The sequence below is a fragment of the Dipodomys ordii genome, unplaced genomic scaffold, assembly GCF_000151885.1.
Source record: "Dipodomys ordii isolate 6190 unplaced genomic scaffold, Dord_2.0 Scaffold150, whole genome shotgun sequence".
NCBI classification, from domain to species: Eukaryota; Metazoa; Chordata; class Mammalia; order Rodentia; family Heteromyidae; genus Dipodomys; species Dipodomys ordii.
The window spans coordinates 3,780,545-3,806,756 of record NW_012267366.1 but is presented as its reverse complement, the minus strand read 5'-3'; the positions used below and the strand labels follow the sequence as shown (position 1 = coordinate 3,806,756).

Genomic DNA, 26,212 nt, shown 5'->3' with positions numbered 1-26,212 from the left:
AGAAAAGCAACAGCTTTGAGCAAAAAAGCTAAATGAAAGCACAAGGCCTTGAGTTCAATCCCCAGTACCAGCACAAAAACAACAACAAAAAGTAACAACAACTGTACTAAATGTTATTATTTTTAAGGTATGATGATTTTAGAGGCAAAGTATTGAAAATACTAAGACAATAACTACAATTTTCAGATACAAGGTACTACAAACTAAGTGTAATATCTGGAATGAACAATACTCAGTTTTCCTAGGTTAAAATGTAAAATATAAAGTCTCAAAATAATAAAGCAGAACACATCAAATTAAAATTGTGATTCATGTTTTCCCTGGTCAAAGAAAACAGAAGGACATACCAAAATTATTCTACTTGCTTGTCTTTGCTTCTTCTTGAATACACTTTTTGCCAGGCAGGTAGCATACAAAGCAGATTATAAAAATTAAATAACTAAAATATTTTCAGGTTAACCAAAAACATACCAAATCTATAGTTTATACAGTTTGGGTAAGTATGTATGTATGTATGTATGTATACTTTTTTGTGCCAGTCCTGGGGCTTGAACTCAGGGTGTGGGCATTGTCCCTAAGTGCTTTTGCTCAAGACTAGTGCTCACAGGTCCACTCCTGGCTTTTTTGGTGGTTAATTGTAGATAACAGTCTGGACTTTTTTGCCTGGACTGGCTTCAAATCACAATCCTCAGATCTCAGCCTCTTGAGTAGCTAATATTACAAGCATGAGTCACCAGTGCCCAAATACAGTTTATTTTTTAAAAAGTCACTATCACATAAAGTTTCATTGTTATATACCAATTTTTTGAAACAAGGTCTTTACTACATAGCCTTTTTCCTTAGACTCCCAAGTGCTATAGTGTGTATCGGGTGTGCATCACTACACCCTAAACACAGTATTAAAATTTTCCCAGAACCCACTTCTTATCTTTCTTAGTTGTCAGTGGAAACAATTAGTTATAAAAAATCTTGTAAGAATGACATGTACACGACACTATGTTGAAAATGAACTTTACAACTTGAAGGGAGGGATGGAGGAGTTGGGGAGGTGGGGAAGGAAGGGATAGCAGGGGAAAAACAAAGGAGGTGGTAACAATGCTCGACAAGTAATGTACTCATTACCTTACTCATGTAACTGTAAGCCCTCTCTACAGTAGCTTTACAATAAAAAAAAACTTAAAAAGTTTTGATATTCAACTAAAATATAAAAAAAAAACGGGATCTAGGCAAGTAGAGTGCTTGCCTAGCATGTATGAGGCTCTTGGATGATTCCTAGTATCCAAAACAAAAAGAAATGAACAAAATAATATAAAACTCCAAAACTTTGACAGCATATGCTAAATTGAAATAAATAAATAATTGGAAAAACCTGGTGAGCAACAAAAAAATGGAAGAAAATCAAAGGGAAATTTAAAAACTAGTAACTTCTTTTTGATGCTGAAATAATATGCAACAGTGCAGAAATTTGCCCAACACTGTTGTGAAATGATCTCTAAAATGTGTTGTGAAGAAAAAAATCCAATGTATGAGACAATATGTAAATAGTAGAGTTGGGAGGAAGAATTATACATATTTGCTTGCTCTAATATGCAATATACATTCCTGGAGTTATATAAGGGATTTGGGATAAGAATAGGAAGAGACATTTTATTAAAGACTTGTTTCTGAATAATCTCCTGAACACTGAATACTCTTTAGTTTAGAGCCATACAAATATATTATTCATGCAGAAGTATAACTTTAACTTTGAAACTTAAAATGAGAAAAATGCTTGAAGCATTGCTTCCAACTTTGGGGTATCTATGATCAAGATTCATTTTCCTGGAGGAAAGAATACAGTCTAATGTGCCATTATCCTGCATTATTTCATAAACACGTTTCAAGGACTGTACTTACAGTTCCACCCATGTGAGGAGGCAGGTACTCTACGCTGACGTAGTCCTGGATGTCATGTTTACCTGTGAACTTCAACAAACTCACTGCTTCTGGGCCAAGCCAGCTTTTCACAATCTTGAAAGCAGCTGAGGAAAATCAAGTCATTTTTATTAACATCCCTTCCATTCTAGTCTTTCAATTATTTCATTATATGTACTAACTCAAGTCTTCCAAAACCATTCTGAGCTACATTCAAGTTAATATTTATTTTACAAGATAGGATAATTAACATTCTCCAATTTCTGTAGACATTTGTAATGTGACTATATTTTACAAGTTTCAAATGCTCTAGGAGGATTTAGGAAGATTAGGAAAGCAGGATTAACCTGCTTTCATGTTCGCTGATAAACTCACCTGGATTTTGGTCTCTGAACATATTCATCAGTGATCTGAATAATAATATCTCAATGATGGAGCTATCAAACTGAACTGTCATGCAATTCAGGGAATAACTGTGCAATGGTAAGAAAAGTTATTTACCTCATGCTTCTGATAAACCTTTCAATCTGAAAAACCTTTTCAAAGGAGAATGAGGAGGCTCTGCTGCTTATGGGTGCAAGCTACACCCAGATTTCCTTCCTAATTCTAATATTCTCTGACTTTTCCCCAGGTCCTAAGTTTTTATAACTGTGGAGGAACTTAAGGAATCTATAAGAATACACTGATCACACATTGGGTGATTAGTGTTGTGCTGTTATGACATTTGTTATTTATAGTTAAACTTTTAAGCCTCACTTCTAATGAGATTTCTAAACATACTTTTACGAAAAAAAAGTGTAGTAAGTGTGTAAAAGTGTCCATGGAATAAAACAGGAAATAAGAATAGCACAATAAACATTAAATTGTAGTTTAGCAAATCACATTTTCACGTAGGCTTGCTATGATTTAAATTCCTTTTGTGGCGCTGGGTCTTGAACTCAGGAAATGACACCTGCTAGGCAGATAGATGCTCTACCCACCTGAGCCACATCCCCAGTTTTTTTGCTTTAGTTATTTTGTGAATAGGATCTCATGTTTATGCCAGGGATGGTCTGGCCTACGATCCTCCTATTTAATTCCTCTACAAAGCTGGAATAACAAGCATGCAGTTTTGTGCCCATGATTTTATTCGTTGGGATGAGGTCTTGGGACATTTTTGCCTGGGCTGATCTAGAGCTGTGATCATCTGGGTATCCTTGTGCTGAGTAGCTAGATTACATTTGGGAGGCAATGTACCCAGCATGATTTTTTAAAATATAACAATTTTTAATTAATGGCAATTTAATAAGTTTGTGCATTGACACGTTTGAAGCTAAGGTACTGAAATTAAAGTGCTAAAGTTATTTTTCTACTGGTCCTGGGGCTTGAATTCTGGGCCTGAGTACTGTCTTCAAGCTTCCCAAAGACATCTTTCTTTTTTATGTGCTGGTACTGGGGCTTGACCTCAAGGCCTCATGTTCTGGATTGGCTTTTTTGCTCAAGGTTGGCACTCTACCACTTGAGCCACACATCCACTTCCAGTTATTTGATGGTTAATTGGAATTAAGAGTTTCAGACTTTCCTACCCTGCCTGGCTTCAAACCGTGATCCTCAAAACTTGGCCTCCTGAGTAGCTAGGATTACAGGCATGAAGTACCAGAGCCTGTAAAGCTGATTTTTAAAAACTTTTATTATAAAGATGATGTAAAGAGCAGTTATAGTTATATAAGTCAGGTCATGAGTACATTTCTTTTTGAACAGGTTCACCTTCTTACCTCATTTTCCCTCAGTTTTTCTCTTCCAACCCCCTCTGACCAAGTTGTATAGTTCATTTTCAACATAGTGTCTAGATTTATCACTGCTGCATTTGTTCACCCTTTATCCCTTCCTTTCTGTGCTCCCCTTTACCTTCCCCAAGATAGATAAACTTACAAACAAAAGGTATAGAAATCAAAAACAGTGACAAAAGAGGAAAAAAACAAAAAGCAAAATTAAAAAAAGCTCCTTGTTTGCATTTCTTGGAGTTCATTTTGATAAACATCATTTTATATGAACATCTGCACATAGCTATTGAGCCTTTGTGATCCCCTCCTAAGAATGTCCTCCTTTGGTCTCACTGTGTGAATGTCTAGAGACCTGTATAATTTTTCATATCCAAGTGTATTTTTTTGTCTTTTGCCATCTATTGTGCTTACTTGTAGATTTATAGGCACATTCTAGTTACTACAAATGAAGGAAACCACACAACCTGTTTCTTTGGGTCTGGCTGATTTTTTTCTTGTTGTTGTTGGTCATGGGGCTGGGCGCTGTCCCTGAGCTCTTCAGCTCAAGGCAAGTGTTCTAACACTTGAGCCACAGCGTCACTTCCGGTTTTCTGGTGGTTTATTGGAGATAAAGAGTCTCTCAGTTTACTGCCCAGGCTGGCTTTGAACCGTGATCCTCAGATCTCAGCCTCCAGAGTAGCTAGGATTACAGGCATGAGCCATGGATGCCTGGCCAGTAAAGCTGATTTTTAATAAAAGCTTTGAGATGTAATTTACAAATGATACTTGCTGTAGATTTTCATTGATACCCTAAGGAAGTTCTCTTCTGTTTAGTGAAGAATTAGCCTTTGTCCTCTGAGCACTGAGGCTTAGATGAGCTTTCCTGATTGGCAATACTCCATGTACACGGCCACATGATGCTGGTAAAGTAATACGCACAATATTTGTTATTTCCCTTGGCCAAATTTTATCTGAATCTTGTCTCTGTAATAGACTGAAACAGTGAGCATAATAGCTTCCAGAAGATTCAAGCAGGCCTTCTAGAACATTACCCAATTTGAGGGTGACTTAGAGTACTTTTTGAGCTTACTAATGTCAGAAGTATGGGTGGTTTTTTACGGAGTACTGTGTTTCCTCTAAATTTCAAGTGTTACAACTCTGTCCTTGCTGTTTTCAGTTTAAATGAATTTTTGCATATTTTTTATTGTAAAAATGCTATACAGAGGGGTTACAGTTACTTGAGCAGGTAATGAGTACATTTCCTATTGAGCATTGTTACCTCCTCCTTTGTTTTCCCCCTACCATCCCACCCCTACCTCCCACCTCCACAACTACCCTCCCCCCAGTTTAAATGCTTTTATCATGAAGGACTAGTAGATTCTGTCAAATTCTTTTTGTGGGTCTGCTCAGATAACAAAGTAATTTTCTTTTCTCCTTCATTCTATTAATAATGTAGACTTTCATCTTTTGAATCAACTTTGCATTCTTGCAATAAATCCTATCTGGCTATGGCATATAATACTTTTAATATTCTTTTGGACTTCACGTGCTATTGTTTCTTTGGGTGGATTGGGTATAGAATCCAGGGTTATCACACATGCTACCCAAGTACCCAACCACTGAGCCACATCCCACAATTTCAGTACTTTGTTGAGGCCTGGCATATCTATATTCACAAAACTTGTATTCTGTACTTTTTTTTCTTTGGTATTAGGGTTATATTTGCCACATAAAATAAGTTCAGAAATATTCCTTGCTCTTGTCTTTGTCTGACCTATTTACAATGGATTGGTGTTGAGTTTCCATTACATGTTTTCTAGAATTTACCAGTGATGCCATTTAGGCCTGGATTTTCCTTTGTAGGAGGTTTTCTGGTTACAAATTCAATTTTGTTATCCTAGTGTTATGTTTTGTTATTGTTCTGTTATACTTTCTTATACTTATCTTCTCATTCCTGTTGAATCAACTTCAATACTTCAAATCTTTCTAAGAATTTATCCATTTTATCTAGGTTATTTAATTTCTTCGGATGCAACTATTCATAGTACTCTCTAATAATACTTTTAGTTCTATAAAGTCAGCATGGATATCTATTCCTTAATTGCAAATTTTAGCAATTTAAACCTGTAGCTTCTTTATCAGTTTATTTTCTAATTGTGTTTAACTTTTCAAAGAACTAAAGTTATCTTGTTGATTTTTGCTGTTGCTTTCTAACTAACAATCAACTTTGTTAAATACCAATGAAAGTGAATACTTGGAAAATAACATTAAATTTTCAATTGCTTTAATGTTGTTAAAATGCATTCTAATGGCTTTTTCAAAAATATCTTACCACAAATTTGAGGGTCAAAAGACTATGTAAGGGATAGTGGGAGAACAATCAAGGAGTGGGTAACAATGTTCTGAGATGTACTCATTACTTTACCCATGTAACTGTAACTCCTCTGTATAGCATCTTTACAATAAAATAAATTTAAAAAAAGACCATGCAACTAGGTGCTATCAGCTGAGTTTCAGATTCATCACCCACTTTGTTCCTCAACACTCAAAGCTCCTAAGACAACAAAGCCTTATTTAGGTGACAAATTGATGCTTCTGGTTGTAGTTTTACCTGAATGGATGAATATAGTGAGGCTGTTTTTAGACTAGTTGGTACTGCTGGCCAGAATTTGGGCATAGAATGTCAACCCCTTTTCCCTAGGAACAGTCTCTGAGTGTTATAGCTCCAGCTTTTTAAAGGGACATACTAAGTAAAAATATAAACTTAATTTAAAAAAACAGCTATAGAAATTTGGTTAAAGTGGCTGAGTAAGAAAAAGGAAAATCAGAGAAGCATAAATAATATACTCACCATTCATTATCCAAGGCATATCAAAGATCACTATTTTAGCTGAAAGACAAAATTTTTTTTTCATTGAATAAGAATTAGTACCTCTATAGTAATACTACTTACATCTGGCCTAGATAAAACTTAAAAGGAAGTGAAAATTGAGCTGGAATTCCAGTTTAGAAAGTGCGAGTGGTGCTAGGGCTGAACTAATATCTAACAATGAGAAGGCCCGGCCCAGGAGGACATGTGGGAAATCAATAACACACTGTAACTGTTCTTGGACAAACAGCCTTGGTTCCTTTGTTCATTTACTGCCCTTATAGCTTGCTGAATGGCATAAATGAATACAACTCAGTGGGTAAATGGGAGTCTTTGAATGTGGTATGTCAGAGCTAAAGGTCACTTAACATTAAAAAAATCTCCATGCTTAATTTATGGTTTCCATCATAGTTTTTACGAACCTATAATATTAGATCTGTCTCACAGCTGTCCTCTCCATTTTTACTAAATCATTGTGTATTTTAAAAAAACAAATATTTCTCTTTTTTGAAAATATCATGGGGTCCCAAAAATCAGTATTTCCAAAGTATACAGAGTATTATTTCTGAACTGAGCTGAAGATAATAGAGAAACCTATCAACTGTTATGAAAAATGACCAGAAGCTACAAAGGGAATTTTTGACATCCAGTTCATTCTTCTATTTCAGAAGAATTAACATGCAATTTCACACTCTGAGCAGAGAATCTCCTAAAGTGGTTATATTAATATAGGCAAATGAAGTACAGAAAGAGAACAAGGTATCAGTAAAGTCGTACCTAATACTCTAGTCTTCAACTGGGATATACTTAAGATACAATGGTTATCTTTCATGACTGATTTTGAAGGAAATCATCAATTCCACAAAAGCCAATTGATGACTAGGGGTTGCACTGACTCTCAATATCCATTATGATTTTTATGTGTCCCTCACATCAAATAACAATAATAGCATAAAAGTATGCCCAAGTAAGGTGATTTATGGACTTTGGTGCCTTAAGGTCACCCGATTTACAAATCCCAGAAGACGCTAGTTGTGGTATTCGCCAGGAATATGCCCAATCAGATCTGTGAATTTTCATCTTTTGATGTTCCTGTAGTTTCTTGTCTTTAAAAAAAAACTCACTGGGTTTTAATATATTTGCCTCTTTATGTGGGTTGGCAGCTCGTTTTCCCTAAAGGGAATACATCATAGAAATGAAACCAAAATGAATGTGGCTGGGGACGTGGGTGTTGGCTCAATAGTACAGTGCTTCAGTTCCTAGCACGTGTGAGGCCCTGGGTTCCATCTCCAGCACCACAAAAAGAAAAGAAAACAAAAATAGAAGTCCAAATGCCACATTCGAAGATAATGTGCATCGTGGCCAAGTATTTTCTTTTTTTTTTTTTTTTGGGTCCGGTCATGGGGCCTGAACTCTGTGCCTGGGCACTGTCCCTCAGCTCTTCAGCTCAAGGCTAGTGCTCTACCACTTGAGCCACAGCGCCACTTCCAGCTTTTTTCTTTTTTGCTTATGTGGTGCTGAGGAATCGAAACCAGGGCCTCATGCATGCAAGGCAAGCGCTCTACCACTAAGACACCTTCCCAGCCCCCAAGTATTTTCTTAATGACAATTTTAAAATAAAAAAAGTCAGACTTTATATATGAATATTGCTTCACAAACAGTATAGCTCATCAATATCACTCATCTGTTCACCCATGCAAGAAATTCCATATAACAAATATTTTAAATGCACTTCTAAATTGAAAAAACAGTACAAACATGTTAATCCTTCCTCCTCCTCTTCTTCCTCCTCCTCCTCTTCTTCCCTCTTCCTCCTCCTCCTCCTCCTGTTGTTCTTGTTGTTGTTCTCTTTCTCCTTCTCCTTCTCTTCTCCTTCTCCTTCTTCTCCTTCTTCTTATTTAATGTTACCAGGAATTGGATGCAAGGCCTCATGCTAGGAAAGGGAGCTATCACTTGAGCCACATACTCCATCCTTTTCTAACTTCATCTGGTTTGCCTTGAACTACAGATCTTGCCTCTGCCTCCTAAATAGCTGGGATTATAGACTTGTGCCACAATACTTGGCTACAAATGAGCTAGTGTTGCCAATAAATGTTGCATATTGATATGTACAGGTGAGAATGTGAGTGTGAGTGCATATATGTGTTACAGGATGTTTTGGATTGAAATTCTGAGGACTGAAGGACAATTTTTTAAATATAAAAGTCTACAATAATACAAAGCTCTTCAACTCCCAAAAATTTTCTACAGTTTTGTTATAGTTTTATAAAGAAGTGAGGTACTTACAGAGGTATTTAGGGTAATAAACCTTAAAGCAGTTGATGATAAATCGCACAAAGTCCATGTCCTAAAATAAAGAATAAATCTTTAAGACTGTCCACATTAGAGAACTCTAAATTGTACATTTCTAAAGGTGACAAACTATTAAATACATGAGAAAATTATTAAATTTAAAAATAAGCTCAGATACAAATATCCACATTTGTAAGTATTATGGTTTTAGGTCAGTAAGCTATTTATATTAATCAGCCCTAAGATTAAGAAATTAGATGCTCAGTAGTATTTTAAAATTGTTCATATTACCTCAATCCAGTTACATACTTCACACTGCTAAAGCAATGAGGCATGAAATGGATCTAAAACAATCCCAACAGAGAAATTCTAAAAAAGCTACTGAACAACTAAAGAACTGTTGAAATGAGTATACATACAGTTTTTAAACTATTTGGAATAATACATAGTATATAAATTCTGGTATAGAATATGCCTTCTAAATCTTTTACACCTCATGATAGCTACAATAAAATATTCTTTAGTCATTTTTTTGCACAATAGTCAATCTGATCTCATTGGCCTGCTGTTTCATTGCTGTATTTTTTCCTTTTATTTAGGGTCCTTGGTTTAGTTTTTTGATTTATGTTTAAGTGTTGTTCATTGACTCTAATTTCTGGGAGACTTTATAAACATAGCTCGCTAGTTGTTCTGCTTTGAGCACAAAAGAAAATTGGAGATATTATTCACATTTCATTTCATATTATTCCATGGTTCATCACAGATGATTTAACTAATCCTGAGCAGTTACCTTGCAAAGACAGTTAGATGAAAGGCATAATCAGGCATACTTAAAGGCATCACATTTACTGAAAGGTAGATTTTCTAGAGATGAGGCTATCAAGTTGTCCCTAGCATGTGACTTCTATGGCATGCAGTTTCATTGCAATAAACTGAAAATAAACATTCTTAACTATTTATTATGGACATCCTAGTATATGAAAACATTTGTATAATGAACACAGTTCTCAGTTTCACAATTTGTAGAAAATAATCAGAAATGAATTAGCTATATAAAACTTGGTTACCTTTGTTGAAACCAGGTTGAAATATCCAGGGCATTAGATTCTTAAAAGATAAAGAGACCTGCTGAGCGGCAGTGCTTTATGTGTCTAATCTTAGCTACCCTGGAGGCAGAGATCTGAGGATCATGGTTCAAAGAGAGTCAAGGCAGAAAAGTACATGAGACCCTTATTTCCAGTTATGCTCCAAAAAGTCAGAACTAGAGTTATGGCTCAAAAGGTAGAGTGCTAGACTTGAGCACAAAAGTGCACTGACAGTAACCAGGCCCTGAATTCAAGGCTCATGGCCAGTACTACATAAATAAATAAATAAACAAACAAATAAACAAACAAAACTATTAACTAGAGCACTTTTAAAAAAACATTTTTCTCTAAATTTTTTTAAGTCTAGGTGTTTTGAAGAGCCATATTTTCTCTTTGATTAAGGAATGGTATTAGATATACCATAAATAGACATATCATATATTACCATTTGGGCAATTTATACTTCTTTCTATTTTAGACTCTATTTTTTGGTGACTGTGTCTCATTTATGTAGCCCAGCTAGTCTTGAACTTACTCTCCTCTTGCTTTAGCTGAGAAGTTGGGATTATAGGCATGTACCCTAATGCCTGCCCAATTTTTCACTATTTTAAATGATACTCTGAAAAAATACTTTGATATATAGTGTTTTTTCTGTACTTAGGATTATTTGTTTAGAACAGATTTCCAGTACTTAGTTACTAAGAAGCATAATAACACAAATTCTTTAAGATACTTAACATAGTTTGTAAAGGGCCTAAATTAAAAACTGGTTCATTTGACTTTCTTCCTTTTATTTCTCTCTCTTTTACTTAAAAAAATTTAACAGCATGATTGTGAATGTTTAATGATAAAATAGCATATTCATTCTGAAAGACTTGTAGCTCTTATTACAAATTTTACTAATATAGGAACTTAATAAAATAAGGGATATAGGTCAATGTGTTAAGGAAAAACAACTTAGATCTCTCAGAAAACAAAAGCAGAAAAGCAATTAACAATGCTGCAAATGGCATAAATTTAAAATACTGACTTAGGAAAATATATACTTGTGTTTTTGAATTTTATGGTAGCTAATAATAGATAATTAATGTTCAGTTGAAACATTAAAGAATCATCACCTTGTTGACTTTAGACTCACACCACATTATCTGTGGTCCAGAATTTAGAATACTCTATAATCTGGATTATTATCCATAAATATTATAAATGTTCATTTTCTTTATATATATATATATATATTCTATTGTAAAGATACTGTATACAGAGGGGTTACAGTTACATGAGTAAGGTAATGAATACATTGCCTCTCGAGTATTGTTACCCCCTCCTTTGTTTTTCCCCCACCATCCCTTCCTCCCCACCTCCCCAACTGCATCTTGCATATACATGTTTCTAATTTGGGGAGGGGAAGGGAAATAACCAAATGCTGAAACAAGGATACAGGTTGACCCATTGTAACAATGAGATGGACAAGACACTGTGTTGAAAATGAACTTCTCTTTTACTTTTATTCCTTTTTGAGATTCAGTCTTGTATATTACCCAGGCTGTCTTTGAAATCCTAAGCTCAAATAATCTTCCTGCCTCAGCCTCCCAAGTAACTGAGACAAGTGAGGTGGACTGTACCCAGCTGTTTACCTTAGCTTTTGAAGATTGACAAAAATCACCTAATGAAAACTCATTTTCAAAGCTAACCAATTCAAACAAATCAATGCAAGTAATAAGCAAACAAAGGTTTCCCCCACCCCCCAAAAATCAAAGAACTGAAAGTAGAAAACTCATATGACCATTGTAGAAAAGTTCATTGACATCTTCCCACCCCTAGGCCTGGTACAGAGGAAGATATTCAGAAATATCATGGATGATCAAAGATGACATATATTCATATATATATCATTACAGAGATCATGCATAATATTAACTGAATGTCTTTCTCTGTGCCAGGCCCAGGGGTGGGGTGGAGGATATTAGCTAAGGTAGAAAAGCTCATTGCTATCTAATTGACTTATGCCCTGCCAGGCTCAATGCCCTTCTTCTTCATCTGATGTACCAGATAGGGACTGTTTCTAGGAAAACTAGTGTCAATGACAAATATTGAAGCAAATTTAGTTGTCCAAAAAGTCCATAAACAACAATTTAAGATTAATATAAAAATGCTTACTATGCTATTTAGTCCAGTCTCGGAGAGATCAAACATCACTGTTACAGGTTTTCCATTTTCTCGCTTAGCATAACGTTCCAACCAAAATGCTATGAGCTTCTTTTTATCCATTATTGTTTTCTGGTCTTTTATATGATACTTCACTCTGATCCAGACTTTAAGAAGAACCAAAGATAAAATAGAAACATTTTAATGTTGTTTTAAATATAGAACCTTTTCTTTCACAAGGTTTTTCATTTATAACTCATTTTGTTTCATAGGTTAAAAAATAATCTTCTTCCTTTGTTTAAATGAGGAATGGTTGCTCTTGGGACCTTTAAGTTAAAAAGTAGGAGAGAGGTAAACTATTTTTCTTTCTCTTAGGAAATAAAAAAACCCTCATTTTTAAGTAAGGGGAAAAGAAAGTGCAGGTGTACAAACACTATTTGGTAATAACCTAAAAGTGCTCTTCAGTGTACTAAGAAGAAAGCCAGTGGTTCCACCAAGCACTAGAGTGGAGTGTACAAACCTGTCAGGTTGAGGCAGTTAAAGTAAAATATGATAAGTGCTGAGAGAAGAAATTGAATAGACATTGGCTGGTCTTGAAGGACTCAATGAAGTACAAAGGCATTTTGATTTTCCTGTACCTCTTGGGCGGTGGCAGAGAAGGTAGGGTGGAAAAGCAAGGGAGGGACCTTAATGGACCAGGACTTGGGAAAGAACTGAGAATGAAGAGTTGACAGGCAGGAACTGAACTGAGGAATGAGCTGATGAAGTAGAAAAAGAGCCAGTTTCAGGGCTGGGAAGGTAGCTCAGTGGTAGAGCGCTTGCCTTGCATGCATGAGGCCCTGAGTTTGATTCCTCAGCACCACATAAGCAAAAAGAAAAAAGCCAGAAGTGGTGCTGTGGCTCAAGTGGTAGAAAATTAGCATTGAGCTGAAGAGCTGAGGGACAGCACCCAGACCCAGAGTTCAGGCCCCATGACTGGACTCCCCCCCCCAAAAAAAAAAAGAAAAAGGGCCAGTTTGTAGCTAGATTAGAAGAGCAAATGAGTGGCCCTGAGCTGGACAATCCAGAAAGAAGGTATGAATTACTGTACCTACTACTATTATACGCATTTCAGAAGCAGTTAAGAGGAAGAAGAATATGGGAGGCTTGGAAAATAATCCATTTAGCAACATTTTAGTGACTATCAAAAAATTCTCCAAAAAATATTAGGCAGTGTTAATAACAAATTAGAACAAAGATAATGACTGTGCAATGACTTATTTTGGCTGTGCTACAGAATGCAATATTTGCTTCTATTGAGAACATTATAATTACTATTATTTTTGCCAGTCCTGGGGCTTGAACTCACAGCCTGGGCACTGTCCCAGGCTGTTTTTGCTCAAGGCTAGCGCTCTACCACAGTGCCACTTCTGGCTTTTTCTGTGATTAATTGGAAATAAGAGTCTCAGGGCCTTTCCTGCCCAGGCTGGCTCTGAACTGTGACCCTCAGATCTCAACCTCCTGAATAGCTAGGATTACAGGTGTGAACCATTGGTGCCCATACATTATTACAATGCAAATGGTAGGCAGAACTTCTCTAAGTATTTGACACTTCTAAAGGTGGCCCTGGCAATCCCAAATTGTATGCTATATATGGAAAAAAGTTCTGCTGATTATTAATTCAATTAAGATAGAGAGCTACTCTGCAAAACCTCAAGAAGTCAGTGTATAAATTAAGTATACTTACACAATTTGTTACCTTCTTTGTCATAACCATGAAGATAAATACCACCAATTTCTAATAACCATCTAGGGATGGAAGATTCACTAAGGTCTAAAAAGTGATAAAATTTGATCAGTAATTATGATTTAGGGATCTAAAACACAATGTACAGGGCAACGTTATATCATAATTGTGACATAAAAAATACAATTCTTTCAAACTTCTGCATAGAATACCTGGCAATTGAAAAATAGAAACAAGCTGCAAAAGATATAGATGACAGAAAAGGAAAAACCTCATTTCTTTTGACATGCTAGCCATGATTTATGTAGATACATTTCTACATTCTGATTGTTTCATACAATGACCTGACTTGCAAACAAATATGACCACTTTTAGATAATTGCAAAAAAACATGGTAAGGACTCAGTGGTTAACTCAAGAGAGAGAGAGAGAGAGAGAGAGAGAGAGAGAGACAGAACGAGGGCAGGAGAGAAAAAAGAGAGGCAGGGAAGCAGGGAGAAAGAAAAAGGGAGAGAGACAGAGAGAGAGGGAGAGAAGAGAAAGAGGAAGGGAAGGGGGAAGGAAGAGAGAATACAGCCTCAGAATTAGTGAAAAAAATCTCTTTACTCTTCTGATAAGATGGTGTTATTCTAGAAGTTTAATATCCTGTACACTCTAATGCATTTTATAAGCCTTGGGGCAGATGGACAATTCTTTCAAGAAAATGTAACATCCTTTAGCAAGAGGAACAAAAGAAGGTTCTTTCCAGTCTCTGGAGAGGCTGATGACCAACTCTTTGGAGCAGTACAAATCAAGGCTCTTGCTTCATACACTGGTAGTTCCCCACGAACTTTTGGAGGTTTCTTCTCCTTGGTCTTTAGTGTTTCTCTACTATTAAATTTAAATGTGTTTTTAAAATTGGACTTACAAATTGTACTGGATTAACAAGTTCTTCCCTGTTTGTCGAAATTACCTACAGTGTTCACAGTTCCAATCCATTTATTTCTTGGCTACTAACTGCCCTCCTTGTGCATTTCCTCTAGTGTGAAGAATGTGTGTGTGGGGGGGGGGAGAATGTGCTCTAGACTTATTTATTGCCTGTTTTGTATTAAGTCTTCACACTTAGTTACTCTAGAGTTTATAATCTTCCAGGACAGGAAATCCATTATACCTAATTGAAATCGGTAATTATGCCAGCTTCTTCTCATTAATTCTTTAGGAGGAGACAAATATCAGGTAACTCTTTCTGTGCAGAGGTTTTCATATACTTGAAGATCATTACAGAATGATTTCAATCTACTAGTGGACTTAAAAATGAAGAATTTAAGAGGAGGCTGCGATAGACAACCTTAGGGCTACACTTGTTAATCGGGGTCCTGGTCATTTGGGAATCCTATGTAATGCCCATACACATAAGAAACCCTGAAAATAGCAAAAGATGGACAACAACAGAGCAAACCAGGAAAATAGCATCTCCTTATTGATTGGCATGGTATGAAGAAGCCGTCATGATGTTGTCTAATACTGTGGAACCACAAACAGATTGGGTAATGCTGCTGTGCATGAAAAATGTTAGTTTCTCCCTGGTGATCTGATTGCCTTATGATGCTCTTACTTATTTTTTATTAGCTGTTCCTATGACCATATTACTGACTCAATGTAATCTTATGCTGGTGTTTTTGATAACTTCCATGATAAATATACAAATATATAATTAAATCAATGTAATACAGTAAGCATTTATGCTGGAGATATGACCCTGGCAAGGTTAAATTTAACAACTTACCATTGACAGAAAATTCTTTCCTCCACTGAAAACTCTCATCCAGCATCTTTACTGTTTCATCTACAACATTATGTCTCCAATGTAAGTAGCTTTCAACCCAGTTATCATCTTGCTGGAGCCTTTCAATATCACGTGGATCATATTTATCTGATTTTTCTAGGAGGGGAAACAGCAATACACATACAAGTCAGATTAATTCTGCAGTGAGAAATAACCAATACTGATGCCAAAGGAAAATATCTGGAAGACAAGGCCACGCTGTTTAAGGATAGATATAGATATGATCTAAATGAAATAGAATGTAAAGGATCGACAAATTTCTATGTGAGAGAATAAGGTTATCTAAAGACTACAGGGTTTTGCAATCCATTGGTAAAGTTAGCACTCTCTTGATCTAATCACTTTTCAATAGTTATCACCAGTTGGAGACCAAACCTTCAATTTATGAGCCTTGAGGGGGACACTTCCTATCCAAAGCACTACATGCAACATTCTGAGGATGTACTAGAATAATTATCTTCAATAGTTTTCAACATTTCCCTATACATTCTATGTTCCTACTGGCCTCTATTGCACACATCCCTGCTCTCATTATTTTCCTGTAACTGAACTTGTCTTCACACAACCATCTCTGCACATACAAATTCTACCTTTCTGCAAACTTTACTTCAGATGCTTCCTCTTATATAAAAATTTCCCTGTACCCTGGAGTAAATTTCTTCCCTCTTGTGAATAACCTCAGAATTTTATCTAAGACAATTCATTAAGATAATTGCCAGTTTTTTTCTTTGAATTGTGCTATATTTCCCAAGGAGATCGTAAAGGCCCAGTGTCCATACACCCTTAGACTACTCCATAAAAGATGGCAGTTTTGCCAATGAAAAGGCCTTCAGTAAACATATGGTCTCAATTTTTAATTCCTCAGCTATCCATATTCTCCCAGGGGTCCAAGGAAAAAGCTTTGGAAAATCTCCTGCCTCCTTCATTTCCTTTTCTTTCATATCTAGTGAGTAGCCAAGTTTTATAGATTCTACCTCCTCTCTATTTGCTCTGCTTTTATTTCAAGTCCTCAGGGATAATAGCTGAAAGGGTAGGAGAGAATATAAAGTGCATTCAGAGTATTATCTTCTTTGAGTCTCAATTTCCTTATCTTTAAGCTGTTTTATATACTCATAGTTCTGTATTTGGATCAGAAGAAAAATTATATATGAAGGTACTTGAAAATTTAAAGCACTATAAAAAGCACTATAAAACGTGAGACCATAAATCTCCCACTGAGGAGCATTGCCTTCAATATATTTTTGATACCTAGGCTCTATTTTTCTAATCTGTAAAACAAATGGTTTTGTATATTTTATACTTATTTTAAGCTGTTATTAAAATGTGTATGTATTCAAAGTATACTTTTCCTTAATGATGAATGACATTTATAAGCATAAGTTGGATTTAAGTGGTCACATATAGTCTCCTGTCTCCCGAGCAAGGATCATCCATCCAACTGGGTCACTGAACCAATGGAATTTAGTTTTTGAAGTTTCAGGCTGATTTCATACATTTTCAGGAAATTGTTTTTTGCCAAATATCCAAATGTACATAATAACAGCCTACATACCAGTCCTACTTTCAAAGAAAATGATGGTCTAAGAAAAAGATGGTAATTAAGCTGGCAACTCAAATACACATATTGTTTTATGCCTTCTTCCTCGTTTGCTTGAATACAACTTTAAAAGGACATGTCCTCAAAGGTCAAGATTTAATAAAATTTACTGTATCATTAGGGAGTCTTCTAAAATAAAATGGGCTTTTTCCCTCGGCCTCGTCACCCTCCAGACAATGGGAAGTGCAATAATGTCTGTGCCCTTGATCCCAGTCATGGCCGCAGGAGCTCTACCTTCCACTGCTTCTTGGTAATCAGAACAAATGTCAATGCAGTAAATAAGGTAATTACCATCTTAGAAATAAGATGCTAGGTCATTATGAAAATAGTGACCTAACAGACTTCCATTCTACATGCAAGTGAGATTAGACAGTATTTGACTTTCTGCTCTTGGCTTTCTGCATTTAATATAAAGTCTTTCAGGTTCATCTGCATTGTAGCAAAGAATGGGATCACCTTCTCAATAATATTCCATCACACACACAGACACACACATTTATCCATTCATATTTCTCTGATACATTTCTAAGATCTTTTCCTTATTTTCATCGTGACAACTTGAAAAAGGTTGACCTTGAGAATGTTAAAAAAAACATGGAATATTCTGGGAATGTTAAAAAGTTTACCTACTTTTTAAAATGCTTCCTTGCTTGAAGAAAACAATGGCCCACTAATAATAAAGACTGTGATAACTCACCAGACACTAGGCACAAACAAGAGCTATTTTTTCTAGATGCACAGATAAATAAAACCTGAACTAGTTTCCAGGACACTTATACAAACTACACAATATCCTGGAGAAGGCAGTCCATAGGATTGTCCAAATTATATGTACCCTTCAATAAAAGGAGTTCTTCTGAATTCACTGCTAATACTCCTGGCTTAGAAATTCTCCTTTCTAGCTGTCTATGATAACCATGTTGTCTCTTTCAGGCTAATAAAATGAAGGCATTCCTCCAAGTTAATTGCTTAATTCAAGATACAAAACAAAAACAACTAGGGGCAAAATAAAGACATTTCCAAAACAAAGGGTGTTTTAGTACAATATAGGCCTCTGGAAAATTATACTTTATATGAATCAGTAATGATTCTAGAAGGAACTGATCAATCATTCTTAGATATATGGTACATAGACAAATACTGATAGTTAAAACAAGAATTACACCTTAGAGGAGGTAGCAGGTTTGAGTTATCAGATTAGAGGTGAACAATGTATCTACCAGGGAACAGAAAAAAAAAACCCTCTTCACTTGTAAAGACTACATAATAATTTACTGTTGTTAATATTATACATAAATAGGTCTAAAAAGAAAATTGCAGGCCAATATAAGAAAACAGATGCAAAATTCCTAAACTATTAATAAAAAATCTAGCAGTCTGTTTTAAAAACCTCATCAACATAATCTACTTTATTATAAGAACTCAAATGTAAATTTCATCAGATATGATAAATGTATACAATAATTGAAGAGTTTAGTAAAATTCAATAACTAGTTTTTGTTTGCTTTTTTGTCTTTGTTTTTTGCCAGTCCTGGGCTTGAACTTAGAGCCTGGGCACTGTTCCTGAGCCTATTTGTGCTCAAGGCTAGTGCTCTACCACTTGAGCCACAGCATTACTTCCGGCTTTTTCTGAGGAGTTTATTGGTGATAAGAGTCTCATGGACTTTTCTCCCAGGGTTGGCTTGGAACTGTGATCCTCAGATCTTAACCTCCTGAATAGCTAGGATTACAGGTGTAAGCCATTGACGCCCAGCTCAATAAATAGTCTTAATGGGAACAAACCAAATAAAATCCTTCAACTAGCAAACTAAGAAACTTTTGTTTTGATGAAGGATATTCACAAAGATCGTACTTAATGGTGACATCACGTATCCTTCAATCAAGAATAAGTAAGTTCTTGTCACTGCTTCCATACAATAGTGTTCTAAAGATTCCAGTGAGTAGAGTACAAGTAAAACAGTGAAAGATGTTATAATTGGAAAGTTAAAAAGAAAACTGTTGTACTGAAAGTAATGTTATTTTCTATATTGAAATCTTATATAATCTAGAGATAAGTGATAAAATTAATAAATTGCTAGGATTTCAGAATTCAATAATGTAAAACAGTCAACTGCATTTTCCATAAACTAGAAACCATCACTTAGAAAATAAATTTTGAGGCACAGTATTTAAATAACAGAACAAAAACAACATGTATAGTATCTGTGAAAAAAATGTAACAAGAAATTAAGTGTTACTTGTTAGGAAATTGAAAGATTTGGAAAAAGTTATATTACGTGAAGTAAGCCAGACTCAAAGAAACATAGATCCTATAGTTTCCCTTATTTGCAATAACTCGTAGACATCTAGGATAATCTTACCAGACAAGCAGAAAAGGTCAGAAGCTATGTACATATGACCATATAAGATGATGCTAAGTGAAATGAACCCCAAGATATGAACACAAGAGGATTTTTTCTTTGTTGCTTTTTTTAAATGTACTATGTGATTTTTTTTTGTTTCTTTTGTATGCTCTTCTCCTTATGGTATAACCCCTGTTTGTCATTGTATTTAATTCTGGTGCCCTGCATCTTGGATATACATTTTTCTAATTTGGGGAGGGGAAGGGAAATAACAAAATGCGAAGCAAGGATATAGGTTGGCCCATTGTAACAATGAGACTTACAAGACACTATGTTGAAATGAACTTAACAACTTAGCGGGGTGGGGGGGAGTTGGGGAGGCAGGGAGGGAAGGGATGGTAGGGGAAAAACAAATGTAGTCATTACCTTACTCATGTAACTGTAACCCCTCTGTACAGTATCTTTACAATAAAAAGTATAAAAACAGAAATTAAGTGTTATGAGAAATCATAAATCTTTCAATAAAGAAGACTTCAGCAGATATTTTTTTAAGATCTTGGTTAGGAAGTTTTGACAATGATAATGTCCATTTTCCCCAAACTGGCTTCTGGTTTAACACAATTATAACAAATGTTTTTTTTCATTTTTTGCAGAAACATAAACTAACCCTAAAACTTACATGGAAGAACAAAATGCCTCCAAATGCCAGAAGTGTTTTTCAGAGAAGTGGAAACCAAAGGACCCATAAAGAATTGTTCAACCTCACTGGTCCTCAAAAAAATACAAATTAAAACCACAATGAGATTGCCCAACACCTGTAGCAGATTCACAAGGATTTTTTTTATGTATAAAATTTTTAGGACATTCAAATACTGCTAGTTAAAATGAACACTAGTACAATCACTTGGGAACCAGGTCAGTAATGAGCCTGTTGAACGCTTATTATATGAACTACTCATTTCACTCCTGGGTATAAACCCTTGAGCAGTAGTACATGGTTATTTATGTTAATAACATCTTTATACATACTGTATATAAAATCTCAAAATTAAACCAAATGAAAACAATAAATTGAGACTAGGAAAAAAATCACTGGGTAAGAGAAAACTATTTAACAATAATGAAGAAAACCACAAAGCAATGAGTAATTTTGCATATATTAAAAAACTGCCAAAAGTAAATGTCATAAAGCAAAATTCCATACCAGTAATAAAAGTGATATAAAAATTATGTCACAAATGAACATTAACATATGAAAAGAAGTTTACCCTTATGAGCAGTCACATGCCAACTAAAAGAACTATCAGTTAAGCAACCAATAATGACAGTAAAAAAAATGGATATGGATGTGGTAAGAAAAGGCTGGTAGGTATGGATACTGGTGTCTTCATGGAGAAAGTTCTACATATGTGTGTCAAAAATACTTACTTGTGAATAATTTAGTTCTAGGCATCAATCTAACACAAATAATCCAAAATTACTGCACAAAAAATGTATTAAAAAACTTGAAATACCCCAACTATCCAAAAGGCATTATCTAGCTTGGTGCTGGTGGCTCACAACTATAATCCTAGCTACTCAGGAGGCTGAGATCTGAAGGATTCAAAGCCAGCCCCAGGAGGGAAGTCCTTGAAACTCTTATCTCCCATTAAAGTCAGAAGTGGAGTTGTGGCTGAAGTGGTATAGCAAAAAAGCTAAGTGACAGTACCTAGGCCCTGAGTTCAAGCCCCGAGACCAGCACAGAAAATAAAATAAAATAAAATGACATTATCTAAATGATAAAAGTCTTTTATTTAAAGATTTGAATATCAAATAGTAATATACAATGTGACTTACTTTATAAATATGGTGAAATAAGATCAGACCAAATAAATCTAACATTCTAATTATAAACAGAGTGATCTTGCAACTTTGCTCTCTTGATGCACACACAAAAGACTGGGAAGAAATTCATTTACTAAATTCATTTAAATGAATATGCATTCATACTTGTGAAGTCAGACAACAAATCAAAAACAAATCCTGGCTCTTTACATTCACTGAAGTACAAACACAACACTTGGGTGTCCAAAGCTCTCTATATTATATTTCAACTGGATTTTAACCATGTATACTTCTCTCTTTAAGGCTTATTAAAATGAACTTCCTAAACATGCTTTACATCTTTTTACCTCAGTGCCTACGCACAAACTATCTGACCTGCCTGGATCATCTTCTGTACCTGGCCCAGTTCCACCATGTTCCCAAGTTCATCATAACACCACCTGGGTTCATCTGCACTCTGTCACTACAACAAATCCCTATAAGATAAACAACTTATTGAGAAAAGGTTTATTTTGGCTTAGAGTTTTGGAGGTTCCAGTCCATGATCTGTTGGCCTGGTTACTTTTGTGCCTATGGTAGCATAGCACATCATGGTAGGAGAATAGTACATATGGTTGGAGAATGTGCCAAGAGAAAAATAGCTGCTTATCTTGTAACCAGGGAACATCAGGAAGAAGAAGGGACTGAAGTTAAATCTCCTTTCAGGGCATATCTTCAGTGACCTTAAGACCTCCTAGTAGGCTCTATCTCATAAAGACTTCAAAAATCTCCCAACACTATCAGGCTGTGAAACAAGTCTTTATGGTTTGGGGCATATCCAAACCATAGCACCACATTTTTTTCTGTGAAATTTCTTCTAAGTCTGTGCTAATCCAATCATGAGCTTTCTCTTTGCCTTTGATTCTTGCAGAATACACCTTCACACTTTTTACTCGTAACACAATCTGCCTTAAACTGAACAGCTATTTCTGATTTTAATACCTTTACTAGATGGTAGTTCACAAAGGTGTGCTACCCTTCTTCAGCTCTTTCTCTAATGTTAACACACTGTTTTCCAGAATGAAACATGTAAGAAGTACTTGAAGAACAGAACGAATTATCAACACAAGAGATTAGTCTCTTTGGTACAAAGAGAAGATTGGGAAAGGTTTCTCAGCATGGAATTTCTTACTGTAACAATAAAGAAAACAGTACTGTAATTATGGACTTGTCTTTTTCTATTTTTTTCCCAGCTAAAAACCTATCCATGATTGGTAACAATTTCTACGTGCACAAAATGTGCTTGAGATTCCCAAGAACCTACTTCTAGGACTTTTTGAAGGGTACCTAATGATTGAAGACATACACTTGCAGAAAATAAATATTTTTCTTTAGGAAAAACATGTTTATTTAAGTCTGCCATAAGCCTTTTGGGAACAAAATATCATTGATGGTATTAGAGACTATGAAAGACCAATAAAAAGGAAAGTGGATGTTCTATACAACAATGTTAACTTCTAAAAGTCAGACTAGAAGGGTGATCACAGGTAAATTTGAAAAAACAACACAATATTTTGTCATATTCAAACTCTACCTTCATCAAATGTTCTTTCTATTTCAGGAAACAACTGCAAATTTTAAGGCTGGAAAGTTTTAAAAGGTTTTTATTTTTAATTCTCATAGAATTCTTTAAATTAGTATTTATAACTGTTATAAATAATGAAGAATATACATTTAAGGAAAAAATCCTTCTTTATACTTAATGGCCTATAGTACATTACTTCGAAATTAAGCTTATGTGTATTATACATATTGTGAGGACTGCTTTTTTTCAGATTTTAGTGGGAAAGGGAGCCATTTAGGACAGATTTACATTTGGAATAACTGCTCTTCTAAAACATATGTTTATGTTTTACTAGAATCATTCAATAAATATTTATTGTAAACTGTGTAAGATACATAGGGCCTCTGCTCTGAATTTCTACATACTGCCACCAAACCCACATACCTTCTATTGGAGGAAATGAATAATAAACAAACAAATGAACAAGAAAATTACAGGTTATGTTAACAGTTGTAAAATGGAAAATACACAGGACAATGAAGCTACTTCATAATAGTGAAGGTCTCTTATATACATGTCAACCTTGAAAAAGACCACATAGATGATAGATAAATAGATGGATGGATGGATGGATGGATGGATGGATAACCTAGCCATGCACACTGACTGAGGAAAGCCTTCTAGGCAGAGAGAAATGGTAGAAAGTTCCTGAGATGGAAACAGACTCATTTTGTTTGAAGAAACAAACAAGGCTGTGTAGTCATGTTTTAGACTGTGATGTCAGTTTTGTGGGTCATTGTATTTTTTTTAAAGGAAGTTAAATAAGTTTTGTGGGTTATTGTATTTTTTTCAAAGGAACTTAAAGAGAAATCGTATCAGTCACATATTTTCAGAGTAAGTATTTTTAATTAAGTTTTGCTTCAGTTATGTGAGTGCAAATTGTGCATACAGGGTTTCAATGTACAGTATATTCTCAGTGCAGGACGTAGTCAAATAAAATCTGTACTTAGCAAGAAGAGTAACAGGTGAGGTGGAAAGGTAAGAGAAAATTGGCTCAGGTATGGGCTTGTAGGGCCCCATGTTATTCTAAGTACAGTGGAATACACTGAACATTTCAAGCTAGGAACTGACATGATATAATTTGCCATCATGATGTCACAGAAAGATTACTATAGTAAAGTCTAGAAGGGCTGAGCACTAGTCACTAGTCAAGCTACTAATTAATACCAGGGATTTTGAGAAAATTGCTTAATCTCTCTGTACCTCACTTTCTTCATTTTAAATAAGAAGGTTGACCCAAGATGACCATTAAGACCTTGTCTATTGCTAAATTACTGCCTGTTTTCTGCTTCTTCCTTTAGGCAAGAGTAGCTTATTATTGCTGAGTCATCGATTCATTAGGTCTAGTACTGAGTTACTTTATTAAAATACTATACATTGTATTAATATGAGTTTCATTTCTACAGAAACAATTTTAGCATTATCTTCTTACTGGAACCAGTGATGTTATTAGAAATGAGATCTCTAGGCTAAAAGTGAATCGAATGCTTTTGCAACTCTCTGGTGCAAAGTTTGGAGTGTGAAGAAAATTGGCATGGAGGCATGAAAATACTTACTGATGAATGTATTTAGAGCAGGTTTCCTTATTTGTTCTCGGTCATCAAGTGATGCACAATCTAGCCCAGTTTTAAAGTTGTAGGAAACTTCTGCTCATTACTAATGTTAACTCCTTTCACAATAACCAAAATGAATGCTGAGGCAAAATATTCCTTGAATATGTCCTACTATATATTGAGCAATACTAGTTTAATATATATACTCCTTCATCTAACCCTCCTAACCTTATTTGCATTTCACCAACATGGAAATGGGCTGAGAACAGGTATGTAAGCCATAGAGTGACAGGGGCAGGATTATAATCAATCCTGAGGCAGAAAAGAAGATTGTTTTAAAAATCCATATTTATAGTAACTTATTCTGTATGTTGTAATTAGTTACTATACGAATAGTCAATCATCAGTTAAGTAACCTCACAGCATAGCTATCTTTGATACCTGGATCCCAAAGGTTCAATCAATAAATCAATTCTGAATTTCATAGAATTTGTTCTAGTACTGGAAAGTTTACATTGTGGGTTCTCCGATATGGAATTAGGCAAAATAGAAAATGAACTGGCATATGCAATTAAGTATACATCAAGAGTACTATGAGAGCTTCCTCGCTTATTTTCTCCAGTTTTCTGGTGAAAAACATGGTTCTGGCTAGCACCAGAACCAAGGAATGGGCAATGTCATCTGTGTAGTGGGCCTAACAAGTCTCCTGAAGTTCCAGAAACACGAGGAGACTGGGACATCGCAGGTTCTGAACTTACATTAAACGCTTTAATGGAAGCGTCGGAGGGACGCACCATCTGCTCACTTGAAGCAGTAGACATCATATGTTATGAAGAAGAAAACCTTTGAAATGTGCAGAGCATTGTTCTTGTGAGGGTAAAACGGGTCCCCAACACCTTCCACAGGGACACTCACAAAGACTAGCAAAGTTGGGGATGCTCATTGTACACTCTTCTAAATCCCAAGAACCCGGTGCTCACCTGTCATATAATCAGATTCGAATCTCCTCCGAGTCTCAGAGATGAGTTTAGCTTTATTCTGAGGTTGATTCTGGATGGAAGACACAACAGGATCTTAGATATTTATGCTCATCACCCGGCTTACCCTCAACTTCAGCCCATCTGGATGTGGTCGTGCCGGCCCTGGGCCTCAGAGGGAGGTTCGGTGTCCTGGGCAGGGTGGGGGGGGAGGGCTGCAATATTGCTGGACTCCTTACCTCGGCCATGATCTCAATCGCGGATGTGATTGCAGTTGTAGCCTTCGCCCCTTCCACCACTGACAGCCGAGTATCTCATCCCCCAAGCAGCCCAGCCCAGAGGCAGGCAGAGAAGGGCGGGAGGGGGAGGCGGTCGCGTGACACTCGAAGACAGAAGGAAGGGCTACAAGAAGGCCCAATCGGACACGGCCGCCTGGGCGTGGAGGCGGCCAGACTAGGCTGTCAGCTTGGGTTCTATTCGTTTGTTCTTACGGCTCCTCCCTCCAGAATCCCCCGCACTGCGGTCCCGCCTCCGCCAGCTGTGAGTTCGCTGGCACTTCCCCCTACAGCTCCGCCCCAGAAAGCTCGCCTGCCATTCGCTTTCCCTACCCTCCCTGGGAGGTGCTACCTCTTTCCCCAGCCTCCCAGCTCAACGGACTCTGGGCAGGATGGCAAGCTCCGCCTCCTCAGCGTCTGACGCAACCTCTGGGCGGGGC

General features: G+C 36.0%; 1 protein-coding gene across 2 annotated transcripts in view; it reads right to left on the bottom strand.

Moving 5' to 3' along the window:
- Positions 1–25,856, bottom strand: part of Mospd2 (motile sperm domain containing 2) — a 35,875-nt gene extending 10,019 nt beyond the window's left edge. For both annotated transcript variants that reach the window (XM_013032190.1, XM_013032191.1), the window contains exons 1-8: positions 25,737–25,856; positions 25,501–25,570; positions 15,542–15,697; positions 13,777–13,863; positions 12,063–12,217; positions 8,812–8,872; positions 6,508–6,546; positions 1,897–2,021 (exon numbers count right to left, since the gene is read on the bottom strand). In XM_013032190.1, coding sequence (XP_012887644.1) covers positions 1,897–2,021; positions 6,508–6,546; positions 8,812–8,872; positions 12,063–12,217; positions 13,777–13,863; positions 15,542–15,697; positions 25,501–25,570; positions 25,737–25,745 — 702 coding nt within the window. In that variant the 5' untranslated portion in view covers positions 25,746–25,856. The remainder of the gene's footprint in view (positions 1–1,896; positions 2,022–6,507; positions 6,547–8,811; positions 8,873–12,062; positions 12,218–13,776; positions 13,864–15,541; positions 15,698–25,500; positions 25,571–25,736) is intronic.
- Between the last annotated feature and the right edge of the window lie 356 nt (positions 25,857–26,212).